The sequence below is a fragment of the Erinaceus europaeus genome, chromosome 9 (genome assembly GCF_950295315.1).
Source record: "Erinaceus europaeus chromosome 9, mEriEur2.1, whole genome shotgun sequence".
NCBI lineage: Eukaryota > Metazoa > Chordata > Mammalia > Eulipotyphla > Erinaceidae > Erinaceus > Erinaceus europaeus.
The window spans coordinates 101,180,743-101,206,581 of record NC_080170.1 but is presented as its reverse complement, the minus strand read 5'-3'; the positions used below and the strand labels follow the sequence as shown (position 1 = coordinate 101,206,581).

General features: G+C 42.2%; 1 protein-coding gene across 6 annotated transcripts in view; it reads right to left on the bottom strand.

Moving 5' to 3' along the window:
- The window catches only part of SENP7 (SUMO specific peptidase 7), a 145,332-nt gene extending 120,262 nt beyond the window's left edge, over window positions 1-25,070 (bottom strand). For 3 of the 6 annotated variants that reach the window (XM_007532622.3, XM_007532624.3, XM_060198443.1), the window contains exons 1-3: window positions 24,930-25,070; window positions 5,413-5,465; window positions 611-697 (exon numbers count right to left, since the gene is read on the bottom strand). In XM_007532622.3, coding sequence (XP_007532684.2) covers window positions 611-697; window positions 5,413-5,465; window positions 24,930-24,969 — 180 coding nt within the window. In that variant the 5' untranslated portion in view covers window positions 24,970-25,070. The remainder of the gene's footprint in view (window positions 1-610; window positions 698-5,412; window positions 5,466-24,929) is intronic. The other 3 variants (XM_060198440.1, XM_060198442.1, XM_060198441.1) reach the window with 2 other exon arrangements.
- Window positions 25,071-25,839: the final 769 nt, after the last annotated feature.

The window sequence follows — 25,839 nt, the reverse complement described above, 5'->3', positions numbered from 1 at the left end:
AGTTTCATGGGTTATGAGTTATACTGACACCTATCTTGGAGTAATGCACAACATTATCCCTATGAAAACTATAATCCTGTAATTTAATGAAAAGTAAAATCAGAAGCTTATGATTAAAAAATTCTAAGAACCTTAACCATCTATTAGATTGAAAATGTAGGTATTACAGCCACAGAGACAGCACAGCAGCTGTTCGTTCATACCTGAGACCCTAAGATCCCAGGTTCAATCTCCAGTACCACCTTAGGGCAGACCTGAGCAGTGTTCTTACCTCTCTCTAAAATAAAATAACTAGAAATCCTGAAAAATAAAATGTATGAAAACTAAAGTTAATTATCTTTAGTTATTTATTGGACATCCAGAAATCGAGGAAAGGTGGTGATACAGAGGGAGAGGGAGAGAGACAGAGAGACACCTGCAACACTGCTTCACCTCTTGTGAAGCCTTCCCCCTGCAGGTGGGGACAGGGACTCGAACCCAGGTCCTTGTGCATTGTAATGTGCACTCAACCAGGAGTGCCACCACCATGCATGCCCCAGAAAACTAAAATTCAGTTTCACAAAAATATGTCTAGACAGGTAAAATACTACTAGATACTGAAAAGCACCACCTGCAAAGGATTCCAGCGTTCTGAGCTTCTGAGTTTGGGTGACTGAACATGAACATCCTCTGATTTTGGATTTAACATCTTTCTTCTCTGAAATGAAAATGAGAAAACAATCAACTTAATTGAGATATAAATAAAAACTGAATAGAGTGACAAAATCACAATCCACTAATATCCATTAAGATGTCATTAGGAAGAGTTTTAAATTTAATTCAAAGCTTGCAAGCAGTTATAATTTTATGAAGAACAATAACATTTCTCCTTCTTAAAAAAAAAAAAAAAAAAGAGCCCTGGAAGTAACATAGTGAATAAAGAGTTGGACTCTCAAGTATGGGGTCCTGAATTCAGTCCCTAGCATCGCATAGGCCAGAGTGATGCTCTGGTTCTTCCTCCCCCGTCCCCACCACTATCATTAAGGGAGAAATAAATCTTTTTTTTTTCTTTAGTTGTTTTAGGGTTTTCAGTGATCATCACAGGGCCATGCTGCAGGTCACCTGGCGTGCCTTACCATATAGGAGGCACAGAATCAAACCCCAGCATCACCTGGGAGCACCACAGACTTGGAGAAAGCTCTACAGGTAGTAGAGTGGTGCTACTGTCTCTACAGCTCTCTCTCCACCCCTCTCTCTGAAATAAAAATGAAAACAATCAGCCCTGAAGGCCAGGTGAGCACCACACATTACAGTGTACAAGGAAGGACCCATGTTCAAGCCCCAAGCCCCACCTGCAAGGAAGGAGCTTTACAAGCTATAGAACAGTGCTGCAGATGTCTCTTTCTCTCTTCCTCTCTGTCTCACCCTTCTCTTTTCAGTTGTTCTCTGTCTCTACAAAAATTAAATAAGTAACTAAAAAAATAATAAGTAAACTTAAAAAAGAAAAAAAAAACTGTAGTAAGTCCTGAGGGTCAGGGAGGTGAGTAGCACAATGTTTATGCAAAATAAATTTCATGTCTGAGACTCTAAAATGCTAAATCTAATCTACGGCACCACCATAAGTCAAGAGTTGAGCAGTGCTTTGATTTAAAAAAAATTAAAAAATAGGGAATCCCGCAGTAGCACAGCGGGTTATGTGCACATGGCGTGAAGCGCAAGGAACAGCGTAGGGACTGCGGTTGGAGCCACCGGCTCCCCACCTGCAGGAGTCGCTTCACAGGCGGTGAAGCAGGTCTGCGGTGTCTTTCTCTCCCCCTTTCTGTCTCCCCCTCCTCTCTCCATTTCTCTGTCCTATCTAACAACAACGACATCAATAACAACAATAACGACAACAACAATGAAAAACAAGGGCAACAAAAGGGAAAATAAATAAATATAAAATAATAATAAAATAAAAATAGTGGAGACCAGGCGGTAGCGCAGTAGATTAAGCACACGTGGCACAAAGCACAAGGACCCAGCATAAAGATCTCGGTTTGAACCTGGGCTCCCCACCTATTGGGTCTATTGTCTGACCCTCCTCTCTCGATTTCTCTCTGTCCTATCCAACATCAACGACAGCAATAATAATAACAACAACAACAATAAACAACAAGGGCAACAAAAAGGAAAAAAAATAGCCTCTAGGAGCAATGGATTCGTTCTGCAAGCCCCGAGACCCAGCAATAACCCTGGAAGCAAAAAAAATTTAAATAAATAAATAAATAAATAAATAAATAAATAAATAAATGACAGTGCTCCAGGAAGTGGCGCAGTGGGTAAAGCACTGGACTCTCAAGCATGAAGTCCTGAGTTCAATACCCGGCAGCACATGTACCAGAGTGATGTCTGGTTCTTTCTCTCTCTCTGCCTTCTCCTATACTTCTCATTAATAAATAAAATCATATATATTATGAAAATGTTAGGGGAACCAGGTAGTGGCACACCTGGTTGAGCACACATATTACCAGGTTCAAGACTCAGCTCCCCATCTGCTAGGGAAAAGTTCCATGAGCAGTGAAGCAGGTCTGTAGGTGTTTATCTTTCTCCCTCTTTATCTCTCCCCTCTCAATTTATTTTATTTTTATTTACTTATTGGTTAGAGACAGCCAGAAATTGAGAGGAAAGGGGATAGGGAGAGAGAGGCACCTGCAGCACAGCTTCACCACTCGGTGAAGCTTCCCCCTGCGTGGGGACGGGGGCTCAAACCCATGTCCTTGCTCACTGTAATATGTGCACTCAACCAGGTACGCCACCACCTGGCCCCCTCCCCTCTCAATTTCTCTGTCCTATCAAAACATAGAAAGTAATGGGGGGGGAGTCGGGCTGAAGAGCAGCGGGTTAAGCGCAGGTGGCGCAAAGCACAAGGACCGGCGTAAGTATCCAGGTTCGAACCCCGGCTCCCCACCTGCAGGGGAGTCGCTTCACAGGCGGTGAAGCAGGTCTGCAGGTGTCTATCTTTCTCTCCTCCTCTCTGTCTTCCCCTCCTCTCTCCATTTCTCTCTGTCCTATCCAACAACGACAACAACAATAATAACTACAACAATAAAACAACAAGAGCAACAAAAGGGAATAAATAAATAAAATAAATATTTAAAAAAAAAAAAGTAATGGGGGGGAAAAGGCCAGCAAGAGTAATAGACTCATAGTATTATCCCTGACTCCCAGAGATAAATCTAGTGGCAATTAAAAATAAACAAAAATGGGGGCTGGGAGGTAGCACAGCAGGTTAAGTGCACACGGCGCAAAGGGCAAGGACCGATTTAAGAATCCTGGTTAGAGCCGGGGCTCGCAACCTGCAGTGGGGCGGGGAGTTGCTTCCCAAGCAGTGAAGCAGGTCTGCAGGTGTCTATCTTTCCTCCCTATCTTCCCATCCTCTCTCTCAACTTCTGTCGGTCCTGTCCAACAACAACAACAGTAACAGTAACAACCACAAGGGCAACAAAATGGGAAAAATAGCCTCCAGTAGCAGTGGATTCATAGCACTGGCACCGAGCCCCAGTGATAACCCTGGAGGCAAAAATAAATAAAGCCTGAGAACAGCAGAATCTCAAGAAATAGAATCACACATGCATGTAGGAAATTAAAGTTTCTTGTAAATAACTTAGTAAAAAGACTCAGAGAAAAATGTTTCACAAATTATTACAATGTAAATTAGAGTAGTACTGGGGTTGTTTTTTCTAATCTTTGTTTACTGTATAAAGATAGAAGGAAATTCAGAGGAAGGGGGAGATAAAGATGGGAGATAGACACCATCAGCACTTTTTCATTACTTGCAAAGATTCTCCCCTGCAGGTGGAGACTGGGGGCTTGAACTCTAGTCCTTGAGCACTGTAACCTGTGTGCTCAACCAGGTGCGCCACCACCTGGCCCCAGAGTATTACTTTTTTTTTTAATATTTATTTATTTATTTTCCCTTTTGTTGCCCTTGTTGTTTTATTGTTGTAGTTATTATTGTTGTTGTTGTTGATGTCATCGTTGTTGGATAGGACAGAGAAATGGAGAGAGGAGAGGAAGACAGAGAGGGGTAGAGAAAGACAGACACCTGCAGGTCTGCCTCACCGCCTATGAAGGGACACCTCTGCAGGTGGGGAGCCGGGGGTTCGAACCTGGATCCTTATGCCAGTCCTTGCGCTTTGCACCACATGGGCTTAACCTGCTACGTTACCGCCCAACTCCCTAGAATACATTAGCCCTCCGTTTTTTCCTTTCTTATTTATTTTTTCTTTATAAGCCAAGAGTAGCAAATCAGGCAAAATGGAGTTTCTATACCTGTAGGAAGTGTTTAACAAATGGATCCCTTTTGATATATATTTTTTTTCTTTCTTTCCCTTTTGGTACTAGGGAATGAACCCAAGACCTTGTATATGCATGATACCACCAATAAATATACCAATAAATAAATATAAAAAAAAAAATTTAAAAAGAAGTATTCCAGGGGCAGGTGGTGGTGCACCTGGTTGAGTGCACATGTTACAGTGTGCAAGGAACCAGGTTCGAGCCCCCATCCCCACCTGCAGGAGGGAAACTTCACGATTAGTGAAGCAGTGCTGCAGGTGTCTCTGTCTCTCTCCCTCTCTATTACCCCCCTTCCTTCTGAATTTCTGGCTGTCTCTATAAAATATATATAGATATATAATTTGTTGGGGGTCTGCGAATACAGAACTTTGGTAGTGGGTACAGTGTAGAACTAACTGTACCCCTGCAATCTTACAATCTTGTAAAACACTATTAAATTACTAATCAATTTTTTAAAGCAATAAAGATGTATCCCATTGGTCCAAGAGGCTGCACACAAGTTAGAGATCTGCATGCATACATGGTCCTGGTCCTGAAACTCATCTCTGGCACCTGCCAGGTACTACAGTGATGCTTTCACTTCTCTCTCTTTCAGACTCACCAATAAACTTTTCAAAGGACATATCCCAAAGAGCAATTTTTGGCACATGACTTGCATACAACTCTTCTACATTTAAATTATTACCATGAATGGACATATGACACTCTACTATATCTAGTGATTAGAGAAAGTTTATTTTATGTTTTACATAAAACCTAATTAAAGCCTGGAAAGTATGCAGGTAAATTTTTTTTTATTACTGCTCAGCTGTGGTTTATAGTAGTGCGGGGACTGAACCTGGGACTTCTGGGACCTTGGGGGTGTGAAAGTCTTCTGGGAAAACTGCTATTCTCCTCCGTATCCCTGCAGGTGTTATTTACAATGATTTTAAACAAGAGTGGTCCCAGAAAGAGCTTTCTGATTAACCATTTAGTTTCCCCCATAATAATGATTATTTAACTCTTACAGTATTTCCTTTAGAAATTTACTAGAAAGTAAACAGAAAACAGTAACTCTAATGATAACAAATAAATGAAAAGCAAACTAATGCATACCTTATGTAACTCAGAAGATGGAGGTTTTTTCCTTTTTCCTTCTGTGACAATTTCTACAAAGACATGGTAAAAATTATCATTTAACATCTAAGTGAAATAAATAAGAAGATAAATTCTTTCACAGCTAATCTTTCACTTAAATTCTTGTTAGACTTAGAATTTAACTTTGATATATTTTACAGAGTCTGAAAGATTAAATATTAAAAAAAAAAGTATCAGAACAGCACAGTCTCACAAAAAGTCTCCCATTAAATAATTTGTGAAAAAGGGAAAGCTAGCTCTAAGAACTAAACCAGAAAAGGTCTAACACTCTCAAGCATGAGATCCTGAGTTCAATCCCCAGCAGCACGTGTACCAGAGAGATGTCTGGTTCTTTCTCTCTCTCTCCTATCTTTCTCATTAATAAATAAATAAAATCTTAAAAAAAAAAAAAGAAAGAAAGAAAAGGTCCAATAAAAGGTCTACTATTCAGCAGGTACTTAATAAATGGGTAAAACATGACAAAACAAAATCTTATTTCTTTTTTTTTATTTAAAAGGTGGCTAGTGGTTTACAGTACAGTTATAGGCACAAGAGTACAATATTTCATCTCAACAAAACAAATTCTTTCGGAGGAGGTAATGGGAGGAGGAATGTCCAATGGACACAGGAGATGGAGTTAGAAGTAGGAAATAATAGGGCTAGGGAGACAGCATAGTGGTTATGAAAAAACTTCCATGCCTAAGGCACCAGTGGTCCCAAATTCAATCTTCAGCACCACCATAAACTAAAGCTAAGCATTACTCTGGTAAAAATATATATATATATATATATATATATATATATTTTTTTTATTATTGTATGATTTACCTATGGATATACTTTATATATAAATAGATTTAATATATAATACTTATTTATAATTTTCCAGTCTATAAAAACATTTTTGGTTCTTCTATATATCCAAATATATATATATATATGAATGACTGGGAACTTAACTCTTCAACAAAATTTTCAAAATTTCTGTGAACATTTCTTTAATAAATTCTTTCAATCAGGAAACATTTATAAAATGGAATCATGCCCAGTATTGTGCTAGGCACTAAATACAATCTTAAGCTTTCCTGAAACTATCAATGTACTAAAATATATCAGAGATTTCATAATAAAAAAAAGAATAGTAGAGATCCACACATATGTGCTCACATACTTATGACAAACACAACAGTGCAAATTCAGTGGGAAAGGGTTTTTTCAGGAATCTGGTAAGTGAGTAGGAACAAAAATAAACCTTGACTTACTATACACCAAAAAAAAAAATTACTTGAAATGGATCTTAGATGCCAAAGTTAAGTCAAATAGGGTTTCCAGAATAAAAAGGAAAATATTCTCATGACCTTGAGGTCAGCAAAGATTTCTCAGAAAGAAATAAGTAGGACTCACCAGAAAGGAAAAGATTAATAAACTATGCTGGGAAGACAACCTAATAGTTATGCAAAATGCTTTCATGCCTGAGGTTCGAAGGTCACAAATTCAATCCCCAGCAGCACTATTAAGACAGAGCTGAGCAGAATTCTGGTTTCTCTCCCTCTCAATTTCTCTTTGTTCTCTCTCATTAAAATAAATAAAATACACTAAAAGGAGGAGGAGAAAGAGAATTAGAGGAGTAGGAGAGCAACAACTACAATTTCTAGAGGCCAAATAGTTAGTTCACCAAGCCCAAATTCAAGCCCCAGCCACCACATGGAAGTGCCACAGAAACACGGACAATTCCTTTGCTGTGTTCTCAAATTTATTATTTTTAGGGAAATGCTAATTAAAATGACCAAAAAATGCTGTTATACAGCCCTTGGAATGGTTAAAATAGAATAATTAAAAAAAAAAAAAAAAAAAAGACAACACCAAGCATTGGTGAAGACTGGCTCTCTCACATATTACCAGTGAGAGTCTAAGTGGACAAATCTAGTTTTCCAGCAGATATTATGTTCAAGTGAAACTAGATGCAGAAGAAAATATACAATTTATGTAGAATTCAATTGCATGTCATAATAAAAGGAGCCCACCATGCACCACTACCCAGCTCCCTGAAAATAATTTTTTTAACTACCTCCTTTTTTAAAAAAACATATATTTTGATGGGATAGACAGAAATTGAGAGGGAAGGGGCGACAGGGAGAGTAAAAGGGAGATACTTGCAGCACTGCTTCACTGCTCGTTAAACTTCCCCCCAGGTAAAGCGTGCTCTCATCCAGGTGTGTTGCCGCCACCTGGCTCCAGGTAACTACTTTCATACATATTTTCATAGACAAACTATTTCTGATTAAAGCAATGCCTCATTTACTGAAACTATCAAATGAATTGTGTTCCTATAGAAGTTATATTCCTGGTTGTGGTTTTCTTTTCTTTTCCTTTCTTTTTCTTTTTTTTTTTAATTTATTTTCCATAGAGACAGAGAGAAATTAAAAAGGAGGAGATACTAAGGGAAAGAGTGAGATACCTGCAGCACTGCCTCAACACTTGGGAAGCGTTCCCCCCCTTCAGGTGGGAACTGGGGGCTTGAACCTCTGTCTTTGCACACAGTGATGATGCCTGCACTCAACCAGGTGCACCACCACACGGTCCCCCGGTTAAGGTTTTTCCAAACCTGCTCCCATGGAGAGTCAGCGCTTAAGTTGGTGCCCTGTGAAGCACAGTGAACTCTTTGTGGAACAAAAATCCTGATATGAACCCCGGCTCCCCACCTGCAGGGGAGTCGCTTCACAGTCGGTGAAGCAGGTCTGCAGGTGTCTATCTTTCTCTCCTCCTCTCTGTCTTCCCCTCCTCTCTCCATTTCTCTCTGTCCTATCCAACAACAACGACATCAATAATAACTACAACAATAAAACAACAAGGGCAACACAACGGAATAAATAAATAAAATAAATATAAAAAAAAGGAAAAAAAAACCTGATATGACTTTTTGATGTGAGTTGGGAACAATTTAAGTAGGAAGGAAAAACTAGTGTGTTTTATGCATGTAATATAGATTTCACAAACACATCTTAAATTTTTTTTTAATATTTATTTTATTTATTTATTCATTCCCTTTTGTTGCCCTTGTTGTTTTATTGCTGTAGTTATTATTGTTTTCATTGTTGGATTTTTATTTTTTTTAATAATTTTATTTATTCCCTTTTGTTCTTAAAATTTTTATAAGTATATTGCACCAAAGTAAAAGACTCTAGGGTGGGTGGGGGGGAGAGTTCAGGTCCTGGAACAGGATGGCAGAGGACCTAGTGGGGGTTGTAAGTTTATGTGGAAAACTGAGAAATGCTATGCAAACTACTGTATTTACTGTCGACTATAAAAAATTAATCCCCCAATAAAGAAATTTTAAAATGTTTAAAAATAAATGAAAGGAGCCCAGCTTGTGAACAATCCACATTTTGCCTGAATGACACAAACATCTGTAAATGTGTTCTCATTTTCCTGAATAAAGTCTATAATGCTGTGGGCCGGGTGGTGGCACACCTGGTTAAGCTCACATGTTACAATGCACAAGGACCCAGGTTGGAGTCCCCAGCCCCCATCTGCAGGGAGAAAGCTTCAAAATGGTGAAGCAGTGTTGCAAGTGTCTCTGTCTCTCTCCCTCTCTATCCCTCCCTTCCCTCTCGATTTCTGGCTTCTCTATCCAATAAATAAATAAAGATAATAAAAAGTAAAAAATAAAAAGTTTATAATGCCTGAAACCATGACCTCAATTATTTGAAGAAAACTCCATATCAAGGCACTATAGGAGAGATACCTCTGAGTTTCATTTACCCCACAACTAGTATGGGGGGGGGGGGTGGCGGATCATTAAGTAGGGGCCAGGAGGCAGCACACCCAGCAGAGCACACTAGTTACCATGAGCTAAAACCAGGGTTCAAGCCATTGCCCCACCTGTGGAAGGGGAGAGCTTCATGAGAAGTGAAGCAGTGATGAATACATCTCATCTCATTCTCTTGCTCTCTCTTTTCCCCATTCTCATAAAAATATATACTTCTTTTAACTTTTTTTAAACTTTTATATATATATATATATATATATATATATATATATTTCTTTTTTTTTTTGCCTTTAGGGTTATTGCTGGAGCTCTATGAATCCACTGCTCCTGGAGACCATTTTTTCCTTTTGTTGTTGTCCTTGTTGTTGTTTTCCCTTTTGTTGCCCTTGTTGTTTTTCATTGTTGTTGTGGTTACTATTATTGTTGTTGATGATGTCATCATTGTTAGATAGGACAGAGAGAAATGGAGAGAGGAGGAGAAGACAGAGGGAGAGAAAGATAGACACCCACAGACCTGCTTCACTGCCTATGAAGAGACTCCCCTGTAGGTGTGGAGCCAGGAGCTCGAACCAGGATTCTTATGCTGGTCCTTGCGCTTCGCGCCTGAGCTTAAGCCACTGCGCTACCACCCAACCGCCACCCAACTGCCACCCTTGTAGTTTTATTGTTGTTGTGCTTATTATTATTGTTGTTATTGATGTCTGTCAGGAAATTGTGAGCATCCTCACAAAGCACCCTACATTTTTCTGCCTCCAGGAGCCTGGCATTCCTTAACATTAAGCCAGCTCCCCCTGCTCCACCCTGCATTCCTGATACTACGGCCTATCTAAATAATCATTGTTTTGCCTGAAAGATCCCCACCCATTCCATTCCTTTGATCTATTTTCTTTCTACCCTCAAGACCCTCCCTGCCTGCAGGGTATCATTAAACCTACCAGTTAAAACCCTCGCAACAGTTGCTAAGAAGTTCCTACCTTTCAAGCCCTTTTTGCCTTTCTCTGCCCCTTTCCTAGCCATTTCTGTTTCTGACTTGCCACTTCTGGGTCTGCCCGTTAAAAGCCTTGGCTCTCTGATCAATAAATAATTGCATTGCCTCAGCCAGGAGCTTGGTTCATGAGTCATCTCCCTCGGGTCACTGAGTGAGTAGCAGCCCAGGCTGGCTCCCATAGCATTCTCTCTAACCCAGAGTTGGCACCCGGGAAGAGGCACCCCCACACTAGCCTGGCAGATGTTGTTGTTGAATAGGTCAGAGAGAAATCAAGAGAGGAGGGGAAGACAGAGAGGGGGAGAGAAAGAGAGACACCTACAGACTTACTTCACCTGTTGTGATGTGACTGACCCCTCTCAGGTGGGGAGCCAGGGACTCCAACCCTAAGCTGGTCCACTTGCATTTTGCGCCAACTGCACTTAACCCACAGCACTACTGCCCGACTCCCTGAAATTCTTTTTCATAACCACTATACTATCTCCCTGACCCTGACAATCCCATTTCGTCATTCACACTGAACTCATTTTTTTGTCCTACTTCTTGCCATATAGACTCTTTCAGCCTAAGTAAAAAAAAATTTTAATTATACTGTCAAGACAGAAGACAATTCTTTTTGTCCCTAAATTCTTATTTCCAGACTGTTCAGCACTACTACAAACTCATGAACATTTTAACACATGCTCAAAATTACTAATAGTATTTTATTTATCCCTAGTTGACCTCTTCTTAGTTACCAATACCACATGAAAGTTCTAAAAGATTAATTTTTGCATTGATTTTACTTAAAAGTCCCATTTTAATATCTTTAACCTTTTTTATTTTTTTATTATTTATTTATTTGCAAGTGGATAGAGAGACACTGAAAGGAGGTGATCCAGGAGGTGATGCAGTGGATAAAGCATTGGCTCTCAAGCATAAGGTCTTCAATTCAATTCCCAGCAGCACACGTACCAGAGTAATGTCTGGTTCTTTCTCTCTCTCCTATCTTTCTCATAAATAAATAAATAAATAAATAAATACATTTTAAAAGAAAGGAAGGAAGGAATGGAAGGAGGAAGGAAGGAAGGAATTGAAAGGAGAAGGGAAGATAGAGCAGGCAGGAAAGAGACACCGCACAGCCCTGCTACACCACTCTTTCCCTTTAAAGGTAGAGACCAGGGGCTTGAACCCGGTCCTTGCACACTGTAGTGTGTGCACTTAACCAGGTGCGCCACTGCCTGGCCCCTTTAACCTCTTTTTATGTATCTGTCATCATTAATTTAACTATATCTTTATTCATCTTCCCTCCTTTCTGCACATGTCTCAACAGTCCTTTGATTTCATCTTCCCCCATTTCTTCTGGACCTAATCTGTCAACTAGCTCTTCCTTGTTATCATTTACTCACCTCTACCCAAATCACAACCATCATAACTTCTCTTAAAATCTTTAAAAAAAAAAAAAAAACTACCTAATTTCTTGCTAAAGCTTATTCTAGAAATCTCCTCCTCTCATATTTCATTTTCCACTTCCTCACCACCACTCATTCCATTAACATCCTGATACTGGACTTGCCCAAAATGCTGCAGTAGCACTACTTTTACCAGAGGTCAAAAGTGACCTCCTGGACAGGGGTAGACAGCATAATGGTTATGCAAAGAGACCCTCCTGTCTGGGGCTCCTAAGTCCCATGTTCAATCCCCTGCACCACAATAAGCCAGAGCTGTGCAGTGCTCTGGTGTTTATCTCTGTGTCTTTCTCTCTCTGCATCTCTCTCAAAAATAAAATAAATTAAATTTAAATTTAAAAAAGGGTCCAAGAAGGATTCAGAGGGCCTAGTGGGGGTTGTATTTTTATATGGGAAACTGGAGAATGTTATGCATGTACAAACTATTGTACTTACTGTTGAATGTAAAACATTAATTCCCCAATTAAAAAAAATTAAAAGGAAATTGAATCTTCTCGATCTAAGGTAAGTATTTAAAAAAAAAGTGACCTCCTAATCGTCAAACACAACATCCTAATACTATTTTTCCTCTCTGATTTTCACTGTGCTTCACCCACCTTTCTTGCTACTCAAAACCAGCACATTACTAGTCAGCTCTTCTCACTGCTTACCAGTGCCTCTTCTCCCCAACTCTAAAATTAAATATACATAAGGCTTTTTGCACTTCATTTTTACAAGTATTTCTACTCAACCCAATGGGTAAGCTAACATTTCTACAAATAATATTTTATCATTAATTGTAAATTTGGTCTGGCATTTCAATTATGGCTTATTATACTTACAACATGAATTGTGCAGTCATTACAGAGACCTAATGAAAAGAGAAGGATAGGTATGGATACACAGATAGAGATATATATAGATTTTGCCTCCAGGGTTATCACTGGGGCTCAGTACCTGCACTATGAATCCACTGCTCCTGAAGGCCATTTTTTTCCATTTTTTGTTGCCCTTGTTGTTGCTACTATTGTTATTGTTGTTGCTGTTGTTGTTGGATAGGACAGAGAGAAATCAAGAGAGATGGGGAAGTAGAGAAGGAGAGAGAAAGACACCTGCAGACCTGCTTCACCACTTGTGAAGAGACCCCTCTGCAGCGGGGGAGCTGGGAGCTCAAACCAGGATCTTTACACCTGTTCTTGGGCTTCACACCATGTGCACTTAACCAGCTGCACTACTTACTGCCCAGTCCAGAGAAGGCTATATATTATGGTGGAATTCTAGATACTCAGGATGAAACTGGAAAAGAGAAGAGTTTTAAAATCAAGTGAATTTGAGAAGTACTACAGGATCTTGGAGAGACATTCTATACAGCAGTAAAACAAACACTTGAAAAATGCTGCAGGAAGTAAAAAATTCCTTTTTTTTTTTCAAAAAAAATTCCTTTTAACTACAGTTGAAAGAAAACTATACTTAGTTGGAATCTTTTTTTTTTTCCTACATAAAGCTCACTAACATCCTGTGATCATATGTTCTGCAATCAGGAAAAAAAAAAAAAAAGCAGGGGTCCGGCGGTAGCGCAGTGGGTTAAACACACTTGGCACAAAGTGCAAGGACCAGCATAAGGATCCTGGTTGGAGCCTCCGGCTCCCCACCTGCAGGGGAATCCTTCACAAGCGGTGAAGCAGGTCTGCAGATGTCTCTCCCCCGTCTTCCCCTCCTCTCTCCATTTCTCTCTGTCCTATCCAATAATAACATCAGTAACAATAATAACTACAATAAAACAACAAGAGCAACAATAAGGGAATATATAAATAAATAGTCTTGGGAGTCGCGCAGTACTGCCCCGGGTTAAGCTTCACATGGCGTGAAGCGCAAGGACCGGCATAAGGGTCCCGGTTCGAGGCCCAGGCTCCCCACCTGCAGGGGAGCCGCTTCACAAGTGGTGAAGCAGGCCTGTAGGTGTCTCTCTCTCCCCTTCTCTGTCTTTCCCTCCTCTCTCCATTTCTCTGCCCTATCCAACAACAATGATAAAAACAACAATAACTAGCAACAATAAAAAGGGGGGGGGGGGTCGGACGGTAGCGCAGTGGGTTAAGCGCACTTTGCACAAAGCGCAAAGATAGGCTGAAGGATCCTGGTTGGAGCCGCGGCTCCCCACCTGCAGGGGAGTTACTTCACAGGAGGTGAAGCAGGTCTGCAGGTATCTGTCTTTCTCTCTCCCTCTCTGTTTTCCCCTCCTCGTTCCATTTCTCTCTGTCCTATCCAACAACATCAATAACAACAACAATAATAACTACAACAATAAAGCAACAAGGGTAACAAAAGAGAAGAAATAAGTAATAAAAATAATATTTTTAAAAAGCGGGGTATAGCATAATGGTTATGCAAAGAGACTCTTGTGCCTGAGGCTCTGAAGTCCCAGATTCAATCCCCCACACTATCAAAAAGCCAGAGCTGATCAGTACTCTGGTAATGAATGAATAAATAAATAAATAAATAACAAAAGGGAAAACAATTTTTTAAAAAATTTTAAATAAATAAATAGTCTTAAAAAAGAAGGAAACCTACACATATGTTCTTGGCAGCACAATTTGTAATAGCCAAAACCTGGAAGCAACCCAGGTGTCCAACAACAGATGAGTGGCTGAGCAAGTTGTGGTATATATACACAATGGAATACTACTCAGCTGTAAAAAATGGTGACTTCACCATTTTCAGCCGATCTTGGATGGACCTTGAAAAAATCATGTTGAGTGAAATAAGTCAGAAACAGAAGGATGAATATGGGATGATCTCACTCTCAGGCCGAAGTTGAAAAACAAGATTAGAAAAGAAAACACAAGTCGAACCTGAAATGGAATTGGAGTATTACACCAAAGTAAAAGACTCTGGGGTGGGTGGGTGGGTGGGAAGAATACAGGTCCATGAAAAATGATGAATGAAATAGTGGGGGTTGTATTGTTAAATGGGAATCTGGGGAATGTTATGCATGTAATAAAAAAAAAAAAAAAAAGAAGTAGAAACGCAAAGCAGAAATTGACTGAGTTTGGAGTATGGCACCAAAGAAAGAAAGCAGAAGTACACAAGAGTTTGCAGTGAGTACCTCCCTAATACTTCCTCTCCACTTTTCCAAGCTTTGGGTCCATGATTGCTCAACAATTTGTTTGGCTTTGTATGTTAACTCTCTTTTCAGTCACCAGGTTCCAGGTGTCATCAGGATGCCGGCCAGACTTCCCTGGATTGAAGACCCCACCAATATGTCCTGGAGCTCAGCTTCCCCAGAGACCCACCCTACTAGGGAAAGAGAGAGGCAGACTGGGAGTATGGACCGACCAGTCAACACCCATGTTCAGCGGGGAAGCAATTACAGAAGCCAGACCTTCTACCTTCTGCAACCCACAATGACCCTGGGTCCATGCTCCCAGAGGGATAGAGAATGGGAAAGCTATCGGGGGAGGGGGTGGGATATGGAGATTGGGCAGTGGGAATTGTGTGGAGTTGTACACCTCCTACCCTATGGTTTTGTTAATTTATCCTTTCTTAAATAAAAAAAAATTAAAAAAAAAGAAACCTTTTAATTAAAAATAATAATAGGGAGTTGGGGGGTAGCTCAGTGGGTTAAGCGCACGTGGCGCAAATTACAAGAACTGGCATAAGGATCCTGGTTCTAGCCCTGGCTCCCCACATGCAGGGGCGTCACTTCACAGGCGGTGAAGCAGGTCTGCAGGTGTCTTTCCCTCCCCCTCTCTGTCTTCCTCTCCTCTCTCCATTTCTCTCTGTCCTATACAACAACAATGACAGCAATAACAACAATAACTGTCCAACAGCGACATCAATAACAACAATAACTACAACAATAAAAACAAGGTCAACAAAAGGGAAAATAGATATAAAAAATTAAAAATAATAATTCAGACCACTTGTACTCATGGTTATGATTCAATGGGTCTTGAGAAGTTGTATATCCAGTAAACTCCTAGGTAAGCTAATACTGCTGGTCTGAGGATATACTTTGAAGTCTAATGGTATAATTATATATCCCATGAAAATATTCACAAGTAATTTATGGGTTTCTTAATGACAGTAACAGTTACTTTATATAAAAGCGACTTGAAGTATGAACTCATCTCTGTAGCTCACCCAATATTACATAAAATACACAAGTTATTTAAAGACAAATATTGATAGTCAATATGTTGGGGGGTTACAAGACTTTGCTGACCTTTGCAAGCAGGAATCTGCCGAGATAACAACAAGAATACTATTGGGTTGTCAGAAAAGTCATTTTTGCAACAGTTAAGAGACCTTGAATTAAGAAATACTTCTGGGGTCAGGTGGTGACACACCTGGTTAAGTACAGACATTACAGTGTGCAAGGGCCTGGGTTCAAGCCCCTGGTCCCCACCTGCAGGGGGAAAGCTTCATGGGTGGTGAAGCAGAGCTGCATGTGTCTCTCTGTCTCTCACCTTCTCTATCTTCCTTGTCCTCTCAATTTCTGGCTGTTTCTATCCAATAAATAAAGATAATAATAATAAAAAAAAATTTTAAGGAGGGTTAGATAGCATAATGGTTATGCAAAGGGACTCTCATGCCTGAGGCTCCACAGTTTCTGGTTCAATCCCCCATACCACCATAAACAAAAGCTAAACAGTGCTCTGGCAAAAAAAAAAAAAAAAGAAAGAAAGAAAGAAAGAAAGAAGCAAAGAGAAGAAAGACTTCTAAAAAGTACCCTGAGGTTTACTTTCCTTGTCAGTGATGTAGTTCCTTTGCAGATTTCCTTGCTCTTTTTTCCCCTTAATGACCTATTCTGCTTCTTGCTGGAATAAGCAGGTTTTTGGAATTATCTTGAAACTAATAAAAAGACAAGAGGAGGACAGGGAAGATAGCATAATGACTATGCAAAAAGTCTTTCATGCCTGAAGCACCAAAGATCCCAAGTTTGATCTCCAGCACTATCATAAACCAGAAATAAGCAGTGATCCAGTTTAAAAAAAAAAAAAAGGCATTAGCACAGCAGGTTAAGCTCAGGTGGCACAAAGCACCAGGACCCGCATAACCCTAACCCTGCAGGTGGGGAGCCACTTCACAAGCAGTGAAGCAGGTCTGTAGGTGTCTTTCTCTCTCTCCCCCACTCTGTCTTCCCCTCCTCTCTCCATTTCTCTCTGTCCTATCCAACAGCAATGACATCAATAGCAACAACAATAACTATAACAATCAAACAAGGGCAATAAAAGGGAATAAATATTTAAAAAATAAAATAAAATAAAAAAACAGTGGTGCACTGTGTTAAGCACACAGTACCAAGCGCAAGGATCCTGGTTTGAGCTCCTGGCTCCCCACTTGTAGGGAGGTCACTTCACAAGCGGTGAAGCAGTGCCTGCTGCGGGTGTCTCTTTCCCTCTCCCTAGATCCCCCTCCCCTATCAATTTACCTTTGTCCTATCCAATAAAATGGGAAAAATGGCCACCAGGAGCAGTGGATTCATAGTACAGGCATTGAGCCAAACCCATAAAGCTGGAGGGAAAAAAAAAAAGTGGAGGCCAGATGGTGGCAACACCTGGTTAAGCGCATACATTACAGTGTGCAAGGGCCTGGGTTCAAGGCCCTGATCTCCACCTGCAGGGGGAAAGCTTTACAAGTGGTGAAGCAAGGGTGCAGGTGTCTCTCTGTCTCTCCCTCTCTTTATCTCCCTCCCCTCTCAATTTCTCTGTATCAAATAAATAAATAAATATACAATGTAATTTTTTTATCCTTTTTTTCTCCTCCAGGATTATTGCTGGGCTCGGTGCCTGCACCATGAATCCACCGCTACTGGAGGCCATTTTTTCCCCCTTTTTGTTGCCCTAGTTGTTGCAGCCTCGTTGCGGTTATTATTGCCAATGTTGACGTTGCTTTGTTGTTGGATAGAACAGAGAGAAATGGAGAGAGGAGGGGAAGACAGAGAGAGGGAGAGAGAAAGATAGACACCTGCAGACCTGCTTCACCGCCCGTGAAGCGACTCCCCTGCAGGTGGGGAGCCGGGGGCTCGAACTGGGATCCTTATGCCGGTCCCTGCGCTTTGCGCCAAGTGCGCTTAACCCACTGCGCCACCGCCCGACCCCCTACAATGTAATTTTTTTTAAAAGTGGACTAGGAGGGCAGTGACACACCTAGTACTAAACACAAGGACCTACGTTCAAGCTCCCAGCTTCCCACCTGCAGCTAAGCAAGAGAGCCAATGACTAGTGCTTTACCATTTCTAGTCCTTTCAGGGATATAGGTTGGTGCAAGTCCCTTTGGGCTCTCCTAGATTCACACTTCATCTCTGAACAATTGTTCACTGCCCCTGCACTGGAGACTTCATGTCAGTGTCTCTGCCTTTATGAGTATGTACACGTAAGCTTTTTTATTCAAAAAGTGGTGTAATCATGTATGTACAAGGCCTCAGCTCTACAAAAATAAAATAAAATCATTACAAGTTATGATCTGCTACATATCTATCTATATGTAATACTTCTGTTGTTACACATTTTTGAAATTTTACTTTATTATTGGATAGAGGCAGAGAGAAATTGAGAAAGGAGGGGACCAGGGGCATGAACCTGGGGCCTTTGTGCACTGTGGTTGGTATGTGCACTTAACCAGATGTGGCCCCAAAATTATTGTTTGCTTTTGTTTGTTTCTAGAAAATTTTTAAATTTTTTTAATTATCTTTAATTGATAGAGACATCCAGATTATCAAGAGGGGAAGGGAGATAGGGAGACAGAGACCTACAGACCTTCTTCACCACTTTGAAGCTTTCCCTCTGCAGGTGGGGACTAGGGGTTTGAACCTCGGTCCTTGTGCATTGTAACATGTGCACTCAGCCAAGTGCACCACCACTCAGCACCTGAATTTTTTTTATTATTATCTTTACTTATTTATTGATATAGCCAGTCAGAAATCGAGAGGGAGTGATAGAAAGGGAGAAAGACAGAGAGAGACCTGCAACACTGCTTCACCACTAGCAAAGCTTTCCCCCTGCAGGTAGGGGCCAGGGGCTCGAACCCAGGTCCTTGTACACTGTAACCTGTGTACTCAACTAGGTACACCATCCTTTCTCCACACACTTCTCATAGTCATCTTTCCTTGCCTCCACCCATTTGTACTTCTTTCAACTATCTCTAATACAATAGAAACACTTTCTTTTCTGTGTCCACCTCTTACTTTTTAAAAATTTTTTTACATTTATTTATTTTCCCTTTTGTTGCCCTTGTTTTTCATTGTTGTAGTTATTATTGTTGATATTGATGTCATCAGTTAGATAAGACAGAGAGTAATGGAGAGAGATGGGGAATACAGAGAGGGGGAGAGAAAGACACCTGCAGACCTGCTTCACCGCCTGTTAAGTGGCGGGGCTTGAACCAGGATTCTCACACTGGTCCTGGCGCTTTGTGCCTGCAGCATTACCTACTGCCCAACTCCCCTCTTACTGGTTTGTTTGTTTTTTCCAGAGCACTGCTCAGCTCTGGCTTATGGTGGGGGGGGGTTGAACCTGAGACTTTGGAGTCTCAGGCATGAGAGTCTGCTTGCATAACCATTATGCTATCTATCTCCTCCCCCCCCCCATTTGTTTGTTTTTAAGATTTAATTATTTGTTTGGGAGAAAGAGAGGAGGAAAGCATCCAATGCTGGGATCATACTCAGGACCTCATGCTTGACAGTCCAGTACGTGAGAACTGTACCACCTCCCAAGCCACTAATTTACTATTTATGAACTCAGAAATAACATATGCATGTTAATTGGGATAATAAGGTGGTGGTACACCTGGTAGAGTGCATATTACAATGCACTAGGACCTGGGTTCAAGCCCGTAGTTCCAACCTGCAGGGGGAAAGCTTCACAAAACATGCAGGTGTCTCTCCCTATCTCCTACTTCCCCTTTTTTTTTCTCTCTCTGTCTTTATTCATTTTGGATAAAAAGAGAAATTGAGAAGGGGAAGGGAGATGGGGGAAGCAAAAGGGAGACAACATACCTGCAATACTGCTTCATCACTTCTGAAGCTTCCCCCTGCAAATGGGGACAGTGGGCTTAAACCGAGACCCTTGTGCATGGCAAAATGTGAACTCAACCAGGTGCACCATCACCGGGTCCTGTAACCCAAGTCTGAGCCTGGCTCCTATCACACTGAAGGAAGCTGTGGTGCTATGGTCTCTTTCCCTCTCTCTTTGCCTTTCTGTATATCTCTATGTTTAAATAAATAAATGTTCAGGGCCTGCAGAACAGCTCACCTCACAGTGCCTTTCTTTGCTATGTACATAACCCACGTCCAAGACCCAATAACCACTGAAGGAGGCTTTGAGGTTTTGGTTGTGGTCTTTCTGCACTTCTCCCTCTCTTTCTCTCTCTCTCTCTCTCACTTTTTTTTTAATACCAGAGCACCGCTCAGCTCTGCTTACTGGGGTGTGTAGGGGTTGAAGCAGGAACTTCAAAACCTCAGAGATGAGAGTCTCTTTGCTTAACCATCATGCTTTCTCTCCCATTATGTCTCACTCTTTTTATCAGAAAAAAAAAAAAGTCACCCCAGAACAGTGAGCCACAGAGAAGCAGGAGGGGAGCAAGCAGTGGTGCACCTGGTTAAGTGCACACATTACAGTACACAAGGACCCAGGTTCAAATCCCTGGTCCCCACCTCCAGGGGGAGAATTTCACAAGTGGTGAAATAAAGCTGCAGGTGTTTCTCTGTCTCTCTCCCTCTCTACTTCCCCATCTCAATTTCTCTATTTCTATCCCATAACATAAATAAAGATTAAAAAAATATTTAAAAACAGAGAGACGTCCATCTCCTACAAACTAATACCGGAGTCAGGCAGTATTTGATTTGAGAATAATTATATTGAGTGGTCCAGGAGTGGGCGCAGTAGGTAAAGCATTACACTCTCAATCATGAGGCCCGAGTTCAATCCCCGGCAGCAGCACATATACAAGAGTAATGTATGGTTCTTTCTCCCTCTCCTTCTATCTTTCTCATGAATAAATAAATAAATAAAACCTTTGGGAGTCCGGCGGTAGCGCAGGGGGTTAAGCATACATGGCAAGGACAGGCTTAAGGATCCCGGTTCCAGCCCCTGGCTCCCCACCTGCAGGGGAGTCGCTTCACAAGCGGTGAAGTAGGTCTGCAGGTGTCTGTCTTTTTCTCCTCCTCTCTTTCTTCCCCTCCTCTCTCCATTTCTCTCTGTCCTATCCAACAATTATTCTTTTTTTAAAAAAAAAAGAGTAATTGGGCAGGAGTAGATAGCATAATGGTTATGCAAACAGACTCCCATGCCTGAGGCTCCAAGGTCCCAGGTTCAATTCCCAGGCACCACCATAAGCCAGAGCTAAACAGTGCTCTGGCAAAAAAAAAAAAAAGTAAAGCCCTTTTCAGAAAGATAATCTACATATCAATGTCTTTTAAGAATCAATAGCTTTGCAGAGGAGAGGTAGATTCAGGACTTAACACTTGTACCAAAGCTCCGTGCAACACACATATGGCAAAGCAGCACACCGTCCAAGGGGGCTAGTTCATCCGCCCTAAATATAGTCAGACAATATAGTAGCTTTAGTCACCCAATTTATTTCCCACCACTACTTCAACCAAATTAACCTTAATAACTTTCTTTTGGGGGCCGGGTGGTGGCCCAGCTGGTTGTGTGCATGTTACAATGTGAAAGGATCCGAGTTCAAGCCCCTCTCCCCCTCCCCACCTACGGGGAAGCTTCGTGAGTGGTGAAGCAGCACTGCAGGCGTCTCTCTCCCTCTCACCCCCATCCTTCTCGATTTCCGACTGTCCCTATTCAGTAAATAAGCAAAAATAATAATTTATTTTAAAAAATAACTTTCAGGGATTCGGACGGCAGCGCAGCAGGTTAAGCGCACTTGGTGCTAAACACAGGGACCAGTTTAAGGATCCCGGTTCGAGCCCCCGGCTCCCTACCTGGAGGGGAGTCCCTTCACAGGCGGTGAAGCAGGTCTGCAGGTGTCTACCTTTCTCTCCTCCTCTCTGTCTTCCCCTCCTCTCTCTATTTCTCTCTGCCCTATCCAACAACGACAACAAGAATAACTACAACAATAAAACAAGGGCAACAAAAGGAAATAAAAAATAAATATTTAAATAATAATAATAACTTTCGTGGTCTGAGAGATGGCACAGTGGAGAAAGCACTGGACTCTCAAGCATGAGGTCCTGAGTTCGGTCCCCAGCAGCACATGTACGAGAGTGATATCTGGTTCCTTCTCCCCTCCTGTCTTTCTCATAAATAAATAAAATCTTTAAAAAACAATAATAAGGGTGGGGGAAATAGCATAATGGTTATGCAAACAGACTCTCATGCCTGAGGCTCCAAAGTCCCAGATTCAATCCCCCACACCACCATAAGCCAGAGCTGAGCAGTGCTCTGGTGTTTCTCTCTGTCTGCATCTCTCTCAAAAACAAAATAAATAAAATATTTTAAAAAAAAACAATAATAATAACTTTCTTTTTATAAATCATCATTGTTTTTGTTTAACCTTTTTTAATTTTTTTTCGCCTCCAGAGTTATTGTTCGGTGCCTGCACTATGAATCCACTGCTCCTGTGGCTATTTTTTCGGATTTTTGTTATAGTCTAGACAGAGAGAAGTTGAGAGGGGAGGGGAGACAGAGAGGGGAGAGAAAGTAGACACCTGCAGACCTGCTACACTGCTTGTGAAGTGACTCCCCTGCAGGTGGGGAGGCGGGAGCTGAACCCGGATCCTTGTGTCCATCCTTGCACTTGGCACAATGTACGCTTAACCCGGTGCACTTCCGCCCGGCCCCCAACCTTTTTTAATTTTATTACAGCCTTTAGTGCTATATTTTATTGTTTTTGTATCTGACAGAACAGATGTACATTGAGAGAGGAGGGGAAATAGAGAGACACATGTAGCCCTGCATAAACACTCATGAAGCTTCCCTCCTGCAGGTGGGGACTAGGGTCTGGAACCCAAGTCCTTGTGCATAGTAACAAGTGCACTCAACCAAGTCTGCCACCACACAGCTCCAATGAATAACTTTCTAAGTGTAACCAGACAGAAAGAACAGAATTTGCTAAAGAATAAAGTTAGTACACTGCCCTTCCCCATCGTCAAAAAAAAAAAAAGTGTTGTTAAAACACAAAGCATTGGGGGGGGGGGGACACAAAGCATTTACTGGGAAAAGGCTGCGCATTTCAAGCGAAGTTATGATTACCTTTAAAGTTCAAGATTAGCAGCACACAAAGACACCAGATAAGGGGTCGGATGGTAGCTCAGCGGGTTAAGCGCACATGGTGTGAATCATAAGGACCAGCTCGGGAATCTTGGTTCCAGCCCCTGGCCCCACCTGCAGGGGGGTCGCTACAGAGGAGGTGAAGCAGGTCTGCAGGTGTCTATCTTTCCTACTCTCTCAATTTCTCTCTGTCCTATCCAACAACAATGACAGCAGCAACAACAACAACAATAATAACGACGATAATAAATAAGGACAACAATGGGGGAAAAAATACCCTCCTGGAGCTGTGTGAAGCCCCAGCAGTAACCCTGAAGGCAAAAAAAAACCACCACCACCACCAGATAACACTGCACTTGGTCACTCTTGTTTGTTTTTTCTTTTTCTATTTACCAGAGCATTGCTCTCAGCTCTGGCTTGTAGTGGTGCTGCCAGGGACTGAACCAGGGACCTTGGAGTCTCAGGCAGGTCTTTCTGCATAAGCATTATGCTATCTCCCTGCTTTGTCAAGTTTTTCTTTTGTGTTTGTTTCAGAGACAAAGGAGACAGAAAGAGTTAAAGAAACCACAGCATCAGCTTCCTTCAATGTGGTGGGGGCTGGACTAGAACCTGGATCCTGCAGTTAGCAAAGCAACTCAGCACCATCCATACAAATTAGCTACTTTGCCAGCCCCATGCGTATGTTTTAGGGGAGGGGGGAGAAAATTATATAATGGAAATACTTGTTTACAGGAGGCATACATACACACACACACACACACACACACTTTCAAGGGTAAATAATTACATCTCTAGAATACAAAAACATGCAAATAATAACATCCAACGTCTATGGAAATGAACTTGAGGTTTTTCAACTGCTACTGACAATGCCCCAGAGATTTGTGTTCACTTTCCTTTGCTATTAAGTCGGAGGGGGAAGGGGGGAGTTCAGATGCACTACCACAAGGACACTCCTAAATTAATTAGTTATTAAGAACCTCCGCGAAATATACGGCACAAAAATAAACAGGGACGGGAGGGGGGCTAAAGTGACTCGCCAGGTGTTCTTTGCGTCCTGTGAGCTTCTGGAAGCCCCAGTCGCGTCCTCCAATGGGGCCACAGGCTTAGCACAAAGACCTGAGGTATCTTCCATGGTGGAGATGTTTGACAAAAACGTGCTGCGGGGGAAGAAGCTCTGTCTCGGATCTTGTGTTTCCAAGACTTGAGCGCCCAACCCTGAAGACAAGTCTTTGCAATCATAAAAAACAATTTCAAACCTATGCTAAGAATAAAAACAATAACAATAAAGTGCAGCTTAAAAAAAAAAAAAAACAGGAGCGACAACACAAAGACACACAACGAAAGCACGGCTTTTCAGATCCTTTGTTCGACTTTTTAAACACGTTTAGAAGAAACAGAAGAGCAAGCCGGAGTGGGGGGGGGGGGAGAGAAGGTGGGGGGGTGAGGAAGGTCATAGAAGCGGCCGGGCTTGGAAAGAAATAGGGCAAGTTTGGGGCATTCAACAGAAGAAAAACAAAAAGCGTCAATTAGCAATAGCCCCGCCTTTCCCTCTTTGAAGCCGCTTCAACCAACTGAGGGGGGGGGGTCCGAGAATAAAAGGCTCAGCGGCCCGCGGAGTCAGGTGCCAGACAAGCTGGAGGATAAAACTGGGACACTGGTGGAATTACAGGGAAGGCGTGGCAGGAGAGCTGCAAACCTACGCGGAAGATAGAGAGAAAGAGAGAGAGAGAGAGAGAGAGAGAGATACGTAGATGGATGGATGGATGATAGATCGACCTGGGCCGCAGAGGCAGCAGCCAGCCAGGTTGTTCGCGGAAAGAAAGAGGGAGGCAGAAAGAGATGTTGTGGGTGCAGAGCGGTCCAGGCTTCCCAGACACCTCAGACCCGCTCGGCGGCCCGCAGGGGCGGGGTGACCCGCGCGCCTGCCATTGTGCGCGCCCCTGAGCTCCCCGCACCGCCCCCCCAACACACACAGCGCGAGCCCGAGTCCCCGCAGCTCCGGGGCCGCTGCAGCCCGCGCCGCCAGTGACATGCATTTGCACAAGGCAGCGGACTGTCTGCTCGGGCGCGATTCGGCCCTTTCTCACCGGAGGAACATCGCCGCCGTCCAGCTTTCCCCCTGTCCATCTTCTCGTGCTGGAGTCGCGGTTAGCAATCGCAGTCACCTCAGGACCCCTCAGGCTTAAGGGAGGGGGAGGGGGGAGGGGGAAGGGAGAAAAAAAAAGGCAGGAAAGTGCGAAGCGCGCTTGCGCAACAGCTGTCGCCAGCCCTCGGGCCGGAAATGTCTAGTTCCACCCACCTCCACCCGGAAGTGGCTTCCAGGGACATGTTTTCTCCGGCTTTTTTTTTTTTTTTTTTTTGTCTCCAGACTGAGAGCAGTTTGAGCCAGTGATCTTCAAAAGTTATTTAAAATTTAAAAGGGGAGTCGGGAAGTAGCGCAGCGGGTTAAGCGCATGCGGCGCGAAATGCAAGGACCCGCATAAGAATCCCGCCTCCAGCCCCCGCCCGGCTCCCCACCTGCAGGGGAGTCACTTCACAGGCGGTGAAGCGGGTCTGCAGGTGTCTCTGTTCTCTCTGTCTTTCCCTCCTCTCTCCATTTCTCTCTGTCCTATCCAACAACGACGACATCAGTAACAACAACAACAATAATAACTACAACAATAAAACAGCAAGGGCAACAAAAGAGAATAAAAAATAAATATTTTTCTAAAAATTAAAAGAAGCGGGCGGGAGAGATATAATAGTTATGCAAACAGACTCATACCTGAGACTCCTAAGTCCCAGGTTCAATACCCCGCACTACTATAAGCAAGAGCTGAGAGTAGTGCTCTGGTGTTTCTCATTCTCTCTCCATCTCTGTCTCTTATCTCTCTCAAAAGTTAAATAAAATATTTTTAAAAAAATTAAGAGACTACTTTGATATGTTCACAACAGAATTTGGACCCCAGGGCTCATCGTTTTTAAGGGAACTTGGTGCTGTGGTCTCTTTTTATTTTT